Source organism: Drosophila mauritiana, chromosome 2L (genome assembly GCF_004382145.1).
Source record: "Drosophila mauritiana strain mau12 chromosome 2L, ASM438214v1, whole genome shotgun sequence".
NCBI lineage: Eukaryota > Metazoa > Arthropoda > Insecta > Diptera > Drosophilidae > Drosophila > Drosophila mauritiana.
This window is the reverse complement of record NC_046667.1, coordinates 2640085-2652315: the sequence shown is the minus strand read 5'-3', so window position 1 is coordinate 2652315 and position 12231 is coordinate 2640085. Positions and strand designations below refer to the sequence as shown.

The 12231-nt window shown below is 44.0% G+C and overlaps 1 protein-coding gene across 1 annotated transcript in view; it reads right to left on the bottom strand.

Annotated features, from left to right (window-relative positions):
* The window catches only part of LOC117150288 (protein O-mannosyl-transferase TMTC1), a 41428-nt gene that overhangs the window by 26541 nt on the left and 2656 nt on the right, over positions 1-12231 (bottom strand). Inside the window, exon 2 of the mRNA XM_033317107.1 lies at positions 8586-8865. Coding sequence (XP_033172998.1) covers positions 8586-8614 — 29 coding nt within the window. The 5' untranslated portion in view covers positions 8615-8865. The remainder of the gene's footprint in view (positions 1-8585; positions 8866-12231) is intronic.

The following is a 12231-nucleotide window of genomic DNA, read 5'->3' as shown; positions in this document are numbered from 1 at the left end:
GCAAGGATAAAAGGCCGGGAATGCAAACCAGGAATGTGGCGGAGACAAAAGGCGACTTTGCATTGGGGACGAGATTCTGCGGCCATAAGGATTCTGCGCCTACTATCGACCCGGATGGTGCAGACAATTTCATTAACCGCTGCGCGCCGCTTTAAAGCCAAGACTTGGGCTCCTTTGATTTTTATCGGTTGACCTCCGACACGACGCGAGCGCAAGTCCTGATGTCCTGATGTCCTGATGTCCCGATGTCCTGCTGTCCGGGACTGTCTGACAGGATTTAATGCGAGTGCTGCTGCCCGGGGACAGGGCGTAAAGTTTTTAATTATTTTTGTGGTTTGAAAATGCATCTCCCGACGACAGTCCACCCTTGCTGACCCATCTGCCCATCCTGTGGGTGGGTGGTGAAGGACATGGGCGAGCTGCAGGATGAAGGAGGAGCAACCGCAAACACTGCGACTTTTATCAGCGCCTTGCCATTGTCGTGTGTTCCCCACGTCGGGCTCACTGCATTCATTTAAAAGAAAAGTGCAATAACATGTTATTTCGCCCCGGACGACAGGACTTTTGCCGCCTCTTCTCCAGTTATGTGTTCCCAGGACGATTGTTAACGTTAAGCGGCTTTAAAACATTCCCTGCCTTATTACGTAATTACAAGCGGATGACAGGGACGAAGGCACTCGCTGCATTGAATTATTCGAAACATAATATAAGAACTGGGCAAGGTGGTGTGCAATCCGCCGAAATCAATGAAAAATTCAGTGATTTACATCCAGACATTTTTCGCTCATTATGGAAATTTATTTATTATGCCCCGCGAATTTCCCTATCCGCGCAAAAGGAAACTATGCAAACGGCAGGGAAATGGTCAAGCTTTCGCTGAATTAATGCAGAATCAGCGGATTATTTGCCAATTTGATTGATTGCGAATTTATACAACTTTTTTTTTTTTAAATAAGGGATCAGTTTAAATAACATTTGAGTAGCGTTTTATCTTTTGTGTATGTTTATATAATATGTTTTCACTTTATGGCTGCATTAAAGATTACGAAGTGAGTACTTATCGACATTCATATAAGCCGCCTGGCTTTCTGTGCATTTCCGAAGCTCACATTTTATGCAAGTTCTCTCGAACTGCAGCTAATGCCATATTTTTGGAGCATGCCATGCATTTGGCTGGCTGAAAGAAAAGCCCAAAGGAGGGCAGCTATTTTTCGAGGAAATATCCGCACAAATTTTCACAATTAATATGCACTTCCTGTGCAGACGACTTGCAACCAGCTCCGAATGCAGCCCCTGCCAGCCAACAACAAGTAGTGGGTGCATGGCATCGAATGGGCTGGGATGTGGCCCAAACTGCCACGGGGGTTCACATGTGAGTTCATTGCTGCCATTAATGAATACGTGTGCAGCAATAAAGCCATTTTTTATGGTTGAAAGTCACGTGAGAAACTATTTAGTACATCTGCGAACGAGGCAGGTGGAAAGTGGGTGCAAAGTCGGTGCAACTTTGTGCCTGACACGGCCAGAAGAAAAGGCAACTTTCTTTCGCAGTCCAAAGCCCCAAAACGAATCACAGCAAAAAAGTGAAAATATTTTCCAGCCACACACATGCATATTTATAATATGTGTGTGTATGTTCCTTTTACAAGCCAGCACCAAACCAGAACCCAAACCAGAACCAGAACCAGAAGAGTAAGGCATTTTGTGTGCTGGCTGCCTGGCTGGCTGAATTAATTTTTGGCATTTATCAACTAAGCAAATTGAAATCGTGTCGGTCGAGTCTGGCATTCCTAACCCAGTTTATTGTTGGGCTCCTTCATACGTATGATATGTGCGAGCACTCGAGTACTTTTTGTGGCCATACCAGGAGGAGCTACTGGAGGAGCGCGCCCATGTTGTTGAGCCAGTAAATCAACGAGTTTTTGATTCTGGCTCAACTTTTTTGGCACATCAGATAATTGATTTGCAAGTGGAGCGACTGGGGCGTTAATGAGTGACGCTTGCCACAGTTTTTGAAATGTTGCGAGTTCCTTGAATGGAAAAGGAAACGTATATCCTTCAAAGGAAAGGCTGAATTTTTCGATCAAACATTTAAAGCTAGCTATTTTTAATAGTACCATCCATATATGTAGTAGTGTGTTGTAACTGAAATATCCCCATATTTTAGTACAGCTTTGTCACTACTTCCCTCCTTTGGAGGCGGAGGAAAATGAGTACTTCAATCCGCATTCAGGCCGACACCCTACCATAAAAGTACCAAAACTTGTGCACTTTATGGATCTGTAACCGCAGAGAACTAGCATTACGACCTTGTGGGTGGTGGCGGGTGGGTGTTTGGGTGGCTGGGCCATGTGGCAATGCACCCATTAGGCCGACCGGTAAATGAGCATTGAAGCAATTCATAAAACTGCCCAAACAAAAAGCCAATTTTATTCGCCCCAGGCACGCGTAAGTGGCGGCTTTCCTTTCTTCTTTCTGCTGGCGCCATTGTAATGGAGGCCCTGGGTCCGAGCTCTGCGAGTCCTGAAGTCCTGGAGTCCTGCAGTCCGGCGATGGTGAAAACGTGTTTACGCTTTTATTATGTAAAGAGCCGGACAGGCAGCTCAGCTCCGTGGCCGTAAAAAGAGCCGACGCACACTCGAAGTCCACAAATCTGCGTGGAGTGTGGAGTGTTTTAGGCGCAAGCCCAGGAGCTCGGAGTCCTCGGAAGTCCTGCGTCCTTCGTCCTGCGTCCTGCGCCGTAACGTATGCAAAGTAATTGCGCGCATTAAATATGTTCTGTTTTTATTAACTGGCGCGGTGGCTTAACTCTCTTAACGAGAAACAATTAAGAAAAACAGCCGCGTATCATAAAAATTAAAATTATGCAAATTCAAAATTTTTTGTAAGCCATAGCAGCAGGAAAAACCGGAAAAGCCCTGAAAGAAGGTGAGGAATTTTGGGACTTGAGCGAAAATGCGGCGGACTGCAGACAATTTTCGTCCTGTTTACATTTAAACTTCTATTCAGCGTATGCAAATCCCATAAAAACTCATTTCGAGCCAATTGACTGCATTGTTGCTCTTATTGTTCTTTAGATTCCCATTTTCAGGGGATTCCGGGTGCTATTATGTAGTGGCCACTTGGTTGCAGCTGGGATTTTCCAGGAGGAAAAAGGCAGACGATGTCTCTCTCTCCATCATCATCTTCGCTGTTCAGCAGCGGTAATTAACTAAAATCGTGTTTTTATTTGCCAGACGACCAGAACGGAAGGCGAGAACAATGAAAAAATCCGTTCATTTGCGAAAATTGTTTAGCTCCGGAAGAATAACAACGAATCCGGGCAACGGGCAGCGAAATCGCAAATGGAAATCTAAAAATCTACTGCTGGGAAATGTAACCGTAAATGGGTACTAATACAACTGTTTTTCCCTCTATTGGCGACACTGAGAAAAAAAGGGCGTACAAATCAAATTTAGTGGGAGAATTAAGTTACAAATTAAGTGAAGTTATTGTGCTCTTTGTGTGAGTGGATATAAAAACTTAATTGACATTAATTGATATTTAGGTTAAGCGAAGTTGGTTAGAAATTGTCTCAGTGTGCTTCTTTTTAAACAACTTTCGCTAAACTCGCCATTCCACACACACACACACACTCACGTGCGCAGGAGCGCTTGTTGGTTTTTAATTTTATAGCCAAACAATATGCTTACAGATTTCGTTTGCAGTTTTTATTAAAAATCGATTGGCACACGCTCGCAGATGCGAAACATGCGAATGCGAAAAATACATGCACTTGAAACATCCATCGGTGTGCAGCGGGTTAGCAATAATACCCGTTTGGCTTGTGGCTTTGCAACTTTCCAATAGATACATGTGTATATAGTTTAGATATATGTGTGCATGTGCACCCATGTAGGTATTAGTATGGTATCCTGTAGACAAGGATGAACCATTGCAAAGCGAGTTCGTAAGAGTAGCAATAAGCTATAGCATTGCCCGTGTATATTGACATGTCCGTGCTCAAATTAATCATGGACTCCCTGGAGTTAGGGAATGTGGCAGATATATTTGTACGGATGGCAGCGGAACGGTAATTGAAACTGCAGAAGTCGAAGGAAACTGAAGGTATTGGTTACTCCAACGAGCTGCTCCTAAATACATTTATCTTAAAGTACCATGGAGTCCTTTTTCATGAAATATTTGCTGGGCTTTTAACCTTGACATTTGGCTTAAGCCTTCCGTACTGTAGAAACTTCCGCTTTAAAGCCATTTTCAAGTACTTTTCAGAGGGATGAACATACATACATTTTCCACACTATTATATATTTTTCTCACTGGATGTGTGGATATACATACGGATATGGAACACCCACTGCAGATTACCAAAGTCGCAGCTAACATATTTTGCAAGAAAAAAGAGGAGGGAAAGAAATGAAGAAAGCAATAGGAAAAGCTGGGTGGAAAAGGAGTAGGAAAAAATGGGAAACTGTTGCAAGTGTGCTAAAGTTTCATGCTTCATTGGATGCCGACGCCCGGGGCCCGTTTCCCACCTCCCATCTCCCATCTTCAGATGATTCCCATTCGCCGGGATCCTTGGAGCCCGTTTTCTTGGCGGCAACATCGGGGCACGCGCTCTCCAAGAACAATCAAATTTGCAACGAGCTGCTCCGGGTGTAATATTCCGGACGAGCCAGTCAGACATGTGGCCGTGCTCCTTGGGTATCCTTGTGCTACTCTTCTCCTCCCCAACCTGCTCCTGCGGCCCATCCTGCTGCACCGCATGCAATGATGTGCATGTGGGTGGCACTTTCATAATCGAAACACTCGAGCCAGCCGGAAAGAAAGCCAAAAACCGACGCAGCTCCCGGAGCTTCGAGCCCATTAAAGCCGTAAACGGGGCATTCGAAATTTAAAAGGCAAACTCCCCCCAAAAACCGCCATTGTCTGCAGAGGAAGGACTGGATCACACATATGCTTAACGCTTACTTTTGGGACTGACTGTATGCGGTACATGGTATATGGCCCGCCGGATGGATCCCCTTTATACTATAGTTGGCGGAGCAGGCCTTAAACGGTGGCTTCTCCCCGCCTTTCTCCGACTCTTTTTTATTTGCATATTTTAATGCAAATTGTGCAGAATTAATTTAGTGCTGTTTAGTCTCGAACTCGAAGTCGAGACCCGACCCCAGATCCCGGTTTTGCCGTATCCACCCCATCTCCTCCAGAATTTAACACACTTTTCCCTGTGTATGTGTGGGCTTGTGTCGCGTGGGTGGTTTCGTTTCATATGTAAATATTCAAGTTTCAAGTTATTTTGCCCTCAAGTTCGTCGTCGTCTCCATTGTCGTTTTACTTTATTGTTTATGCCCGAATTGTGTTTGAGGAGCAGTGGAGTGTGGCCTAGTTTTGGGTTCAAGGGACAATGAATGTGCGAAAAATATTTTATGAGCTATATTATGTAAACCGAATTTAGTTTTCCATTTCCCCGCCTTTGTTTGACATTATTTGCTTGGCCCTTATTTGGGGCCCATTGTGCAAGTTTGTTGGCCAAACATTTTGCAGCCACTCGCCGTGGCCGTGAATGAACCAATTCGGATACGAATTCGGCTTGGGAAATCTTCAAATTCCATGGAAAGTCTCATTAGCCGGCCTTCAGAAGGCCCGCTTGAATATTCATGCGTGAAGAGGCGACAACCGAGAGAATTATTACAGGGAATTGCATAAAAAATGTTGCTCACGTACAAAGGAAATGAAATGAAATGAATTTCTGAGCCGTCCCTCACTTTGCTCGCTAGTTATCTGGCTCCGTTTGCCCTGGTCCCGCTTTTCCGCTCTTTTTTACATTTTTTTTTTGTGCTGCCGGAGCATCTGCAGCTGGAACGCGGTAGCTCTGGGAAATTTATGCTGATCATTCATAATGTCAAAGACGCGCCAAAGGATAAGGGGCTGTGCTCCAGGACCTCGGACTAGGCTCGACCCCGGCGCGAGAATGAATGGCCCAGGTCAGGACAGGACCACTGATAGCTTGGCCCACAAACGCTGCGCTGTTCGGCCCAAATTTGGTTAACTCCTCGTAGCCAACGTTGCGTATGAGCAACTTTTGCGTGTGGAGAACTCTTCATTTAGCGTGTGCGACACTTGAAATTTATTTAAGCCTTACATTTTCGGTTTGTAAATTCAATTTCTTGCATAGTTTCCCAATAACAATCTGATTTTCCCAAAGAGGACTTCACTCCGCATGGCGTTGAAATCCACTTTTACTGATTCACCTTTTGCGCTCAGCTTTCGGGGACTTCTAATCATCGCCACATTATCATCCTAATGGGTGGGGCACGGGGAAAATCAGGGGGGAGAAAAGAGAAAGTGAGTTTCCATTTATGGCTAAACAAATGCCGTGAGCTGCTCCCTCACCCCAGCTTCTGGCCAAATTATTTATATGGAAAGCGAGTACTGTCGCCGGAGTCGGGGGAAATCAGCAAAGCAAAGCAAAGCAAAGCAGAGCAACAGAAACACGAAAAACCGTGCACAATAAGAAGGGAAAATCAATTTCCGCTTTCGAAATAATTCCAAAGCCATACAAAAGCCGGGGATCCAAAGCCGAGGCTGAGCTGCGACTAAAGCCAAAAGGAGCAGAGATGAACGCAAAAAAGTTGCCATTATCCTGTGCGGCAGCGGCAGCGAGATAAGATATTTGCACAAGAATGGCATTCAGTTGATAAAATCCGATTTGAAAATGAGCGAATGCCTGGCAATGAGCAAGACACGCGGCTCCACAGGCCAGGAAGCCCACGGAAGGCCAGGATGAAAAAATCGAAGGACTCGGAAACAGGACTCGAACCGAGCTGAAACACAGAGCAGACCGACCGCCCGGTTGGGATAACAATTTTATAAATAAATATTTGTGCGGGCGAGGAGTCCTTCTTGCCGACTGCTGTCTCTTTGCGTCTCGCTTTTGAACTCAACTATCGGGCGATAAATCATTTGAAGTCTCCAACACCATTGGCCCGGTGACAATCTCTGCCGGACGGACGTACTGCCTCCATCTTCCAGCTTGCAGCTTCCGCCTTCCGCCAGCTACCCAGACCCGTTCTTCACGCACTTTTGGGCCCGTAAATCTGTGCCGGAGAGGAAGACAAAACAGGAGGAGAAAAAGTAAAATGGAGGGAACTGTTCAAGTAGAGAAACGGAAGCGTGTCTCCGTCTGATAGCCTCAATGACTTCCGTTCCTGGCGTTTAATGCTTTTTAATGAGTTGCTCCTGCAAATGTTTGAGGACATCGACAAGGACGTGGACGTGGATGTGGACGGGGATGGGGATGTGTACATGGACATGCAGTGCTTAATCGATTTCATTGTCGGCTAGCCGAGGTCTCAGGTCAGGAAATTGCTCAAGTTCCCCGAAACGCTTAAACTTTAATTTGGTTCCACAATTTATAGCATACCTTTTGGGGCAGTTTATTGCGTTCGAATGGGTTCGTTGCGAAAGATATGATTATGAGTTGTAAAAGGATTCCTGAGTTAAACTAAAATAAGGATCCTTAAATAAGTAAATAATGGAAGAGACTTTATAGAAGAAATCCCTGTACAGCAATCTCCAAATATTTTATTTGAACGAAAATATTTTCTTCAGTGAATCTGATTTAGGAAGCACCCATAGATTGATGGCCTCGTGTCCCTGCCCTGCGAATCCCGATTTGAGTATTGTGTCCAAATCGTTTTCGGACGACAGTTTAGAGTTCGATTGGCCCTGGCTGGCGCTTGAATCAACTCTGATTACTTATGCCGGTCAGGTAAATCCTGTAAAAATTGTCTCCTGCGTCTCGTTTTCGTTGCGGTGGTGTCAGGACCTGGTTTTCACTCCGACTTGGCCAGTTGGCCAGAGGACTTGATTTGTTGGCTGGGCCTTAAAGTGGGGCTTTAATTTGTTTTGGCCAACGGGAGCAGTGCGATTTGCTCGGAGCGCGGCCATATGTCTTGGTTGCCAGGCACCAAGATGAATGCCTGGGGCCGCGGGTGCTTGGCTTCCTTCCTGAGCCGCTGGACTGCCCACTCCACTCCACTTCATCCACCGCCTTGACAAATGAGTGGCCCAAAGGTCGTTGCCAGGGTCGCGCTGGCCGCTGCTGTGTTATTTTTTTATTATTTGTTTATGCGTTGCCCGTCCGCCGTTCTGGTCTATTGAAAAATCTTTCTTTCTGGCGGGGAGCAACGCAAAACGCGAAACGCAGAAGGAGCAAGTAATGCAGGAAGATAAACAAGTAGCCGCAAATGGCCAGGAAGACGGCTCCTGACCAGTACCACTTCCGGGCCACGTTCTCGGCCAGGACCTAACAAATTGTGGGCAATATTTTCATTTCATCAGGAGTGTCCTTGGAGCGCCTTGGGAAAAAGAACCTCCCCCCAACCAGCTAGCTTCCCTGTTGGCAACTTTATTGCATTATTGAAAAACTTGTCAAAATATTTTGAATGTGTAGAAAAGCTCTCGGCTCTTATTAAATTTACCCCCGCCCCTCGCGCCTTGGCTCACATAATTGTATGAAAATATTGTATTTCAAGACGTGGGCAATATCTCATATTATTATTGTGTTTGTTTTCACAACTTACCTCGGACGACGGCACTTGGGAGTGTGCATTTTTAAGCGAGTGGCTTTGTGTGGCTCCGGTGATTGGAATTGCTCATGGTTTAATTAACGCAAATGGCAGTATTAAAATTTTATGCATATCATATTTTATGCAAGTAAGGAATTTTAACAGCAACAACGATGCTTTTTTGCGTATTCATGTTTTGCCATCAAGTGAATTCGTTGTGGTTTAATTAAAATGCTGTTGATCCTTGCCGGATTCGTTGCATGTGTTATTTTTTTGTCTGCGTTTCACGGTGGCACTGCAAGGAAAATGTGAAATATTTATTTATTAAATATTATGTTTTTGATGCATAGAAGTGTTTTTATAACGTGTGGCTTCGGTGAAGCCGAATGCGTTCAGTCAGCTGCAGAATTTATTTATAAAATTGCCAAAAAATTCCTAATGAAATGCCACACTAGTCGGCAAATCAGATGGTCAGTCCTTCGAGTGCTTCGAAATATCAAGATCGATTCAATTCGATGCATTCAAGTCATGGCCTTGCGGATTCTAAAATGAAATTCTATGCACCCCATGACGAGCTGGTTACCCATTGTGCTCCCCATTAAATGTGGGTTTCCATTGCACGAGTGTCCAGCACAAGGAGAGCATCTAATTGATGGCCAAACCGGATGGATCCTTCTGCCAGGACCTCACTGCCATGCCTGCTGCCGTGTAAAGTAATCCAGGAAGAGCAAGTTGCTGCCCGGGGGAATGGGGGGTGCACGTTTTATTTTCAGAAATAATGAAGCTCATGCTGGGGGAATAATGGGTACATATTGATGAAATTTAATACGTCGAGAAAAGCTCAATTTGCTCGTTGGCTAAGCGGGCTGCGTTGGTGCAGCACAATTCGCATCAAATTTCCAATTAAACAACAAATTCTAATTTATATTGCGCAAGCTGCCCGCTTTTGTTTTGTTTGGCTTTGTATCTAATTCTTAGTAAATTATTTCGGGGTAATTATTTTGCGGCCGGCTATTAAATATCTCTGACATGCCATCGCGCTGTTTGTTTGATGTCAGACAATTGTTTTCGATTCATTAGTATGAAATTCGTTTCTCTTTTTCGCAGTTTCCCACTTTCGCCGGAGAATATCTATATGTACGTATGTAGTGCTATCCATTGTGCTACGTTGCGGCGCGTAATTGAAAATGTGCTGCCTAATTAGTAAAAGGATTTCTGGCGCATTTCCCCCCTCCCCGCCATTTTCCACCATTTTCCCGTGTAAATCAATAGCCGTCGTCGATGTCAGTTCTGTCAGGATGGCAGCCGCCAAAATGTATCTGTTGTCTATTGTGTGAAAATGCGCATATGGCAATGGCAGCACAAAGGACACATTTTAAAATCGAAGTCGAAGGAGCAGGCTAGACTAGAAAGCTACCTCCTTGGGCTTTTCTATTCTACACTCTCAACTAATTTATACTACATATTTCCAACACTTTTTTTTAAGAAAGTTCCAAGGGAGCTACTTCTAATTGTCATATAATTGCTCAATCTTAACTTAGCTATATAGTACCATTTATCCAGGGTACTTTGAAGTCTGTTTCGATTATTTCTTTTCTTATAGAGAACTTTGAAAGCCCAACAGTGGAGCGAGTGTCACGCACATTTTCAGCACCCCCCACCCCATTCCTCACCCATCTCAATGGCAATTTCTATGCGCATTTTTCTATTATTTATTGTTTTTATTCAGCCACAAACGAAATGGAGTTTTTGGGTGGCATGTCGTGCTGACAGTTGGCATTGATTTCGTTTGGAGGCGGAAGGAAAATTAGCCACGTTTTTATTCCATTTGCATGCAGTGCGGAATCAAAATGATATTCATTTATATATGCGAGTGTATCCAACGGCAGTGCAATAATAATTCCCCTGATTTGAAATAATAACATTACCGCCTGTCGCATAAATTATACTTAGAGTGAGCACAAACACATTTTTGATTTGCCAAACCGACTTTTTATACAGATTTCTAGCATTATTATCCATCTGTTTCGCATGGCTTTCAAGCAACTTTAATTTTTTTAATGGCAAAAACACGAGGAATATTTGTTATAAAGTGGATTCCTGGAAGCAGCTTAAAATGGCTCAACAATTGAATTCAATTTGCCGGCACCTCTAACATTTTCGCAGAGCGACGTCGATAAGTCAATTTCCGTATCGAGTCGATCGAAGGAAAAGCAATTAAATGGCCAGTGATGTGGGAAAATGTTCTTTAAATTGAAAATCATAATTATTCATGACGAGGCCGTGCTCTATACAAGTGGAGGGGGAGGAATGGCTATGCCCGGCTGAATGCTCTTTGGCGAGCTCTTAAATATAAAACATTTAACGCGCTCCTTTGTTGATGGCCCGACTGACTCATTCGCTTCATTTGTTGGTTGTTGCTTGTTGGTTGTATGAAAGTATGGAAGTATGGTCCCGTATCCGTCGAGCCCATTGTGAGCGGTTTTTCCATCATATTCGTTGCTTTTCCCCGCTTGCCTCCTGCCTCTGCACTTTTCCGCATTTCCCATCCATTGAAACAAGTAATGAAGTTCTCTTCTGGCAAGCGGATCGTTCCGCTCCGCTGTTGTTTTCATTCGGTTTCATACTCTTTTTTATCGAAGCACGTTAAATTTTATTGCAATTGTTATGCGCTCACATCTTCGGCGCGATGCGTTGCGTTGCGTTGTGGTGGCGTTTTATATTTAATAAATTTAAATCACTTTATATGCGAGTTTTATGTGCGTTAATAATGCGTTTCAGCATTCATTCCCCCTTTTTTACGTACAAAGAGCAGAAATTTCAAAAGCAATTTATTCCGCACAGTATACCCGATACAATATGGACATAAACTAGTCGGCGTTTATGTGCGATGTGCAGGATATTAATGATGAGTTTGGTATCCGTTTTGAATAAGTCACGGGGATCAGGACTCGAAGAGCAGGCCATCCGCCATTTAAATGGTTAACGCTCGAAATTAGTGAATTTGCATTTATTTATGATAGTAATTGCAAGGCTGTTGATTCCAGCAGCTTAACTTGCCACATTTAAAGACTTAAACATATGCTCTATTTTAATGTGAATATGCAAAATATAAGAAAATATACATTTTCAATATATTTATCCCTATTTTCTGGTCCATTCCAACAGCTTGCTCCTTCAATTTCAGCCACGCAGACCGTAAGAAGGACTCATTTCGCAATGCACATATACATTCATACATACATATATGCCACATCTGGCTTAAATTGTTGCACACTCGAGTGTGTGTGGAGTTTTGAAAAAAGAAGACTGCAAGTGCATAACTTTGTCTGTTTTGACCGCACCACCCACACCACCCAACGGCTGCTCTTCTGGCCAACTTGAAGCGAAGTTTGTGCAGTTTTCGCCACATTTTTTTTATTATTTTGCTGGGGGTCCTTTCCGTGCACTTTGGATGTCAACACATCGACATAACGACACATTCGTCCAATTTACACGCAGGCGAGGCAACTCGAGAAAGGACTGCGGCGGCAGACAAGCAGCAAACTTGAACTTTTGCGGCCAGCCAGATGTTGAGACTTACATTTACATTTTCCACAGATATTCGCACATGCATATATGTCGCAAAATATATATATATATATACATCAAAGCGCCCACG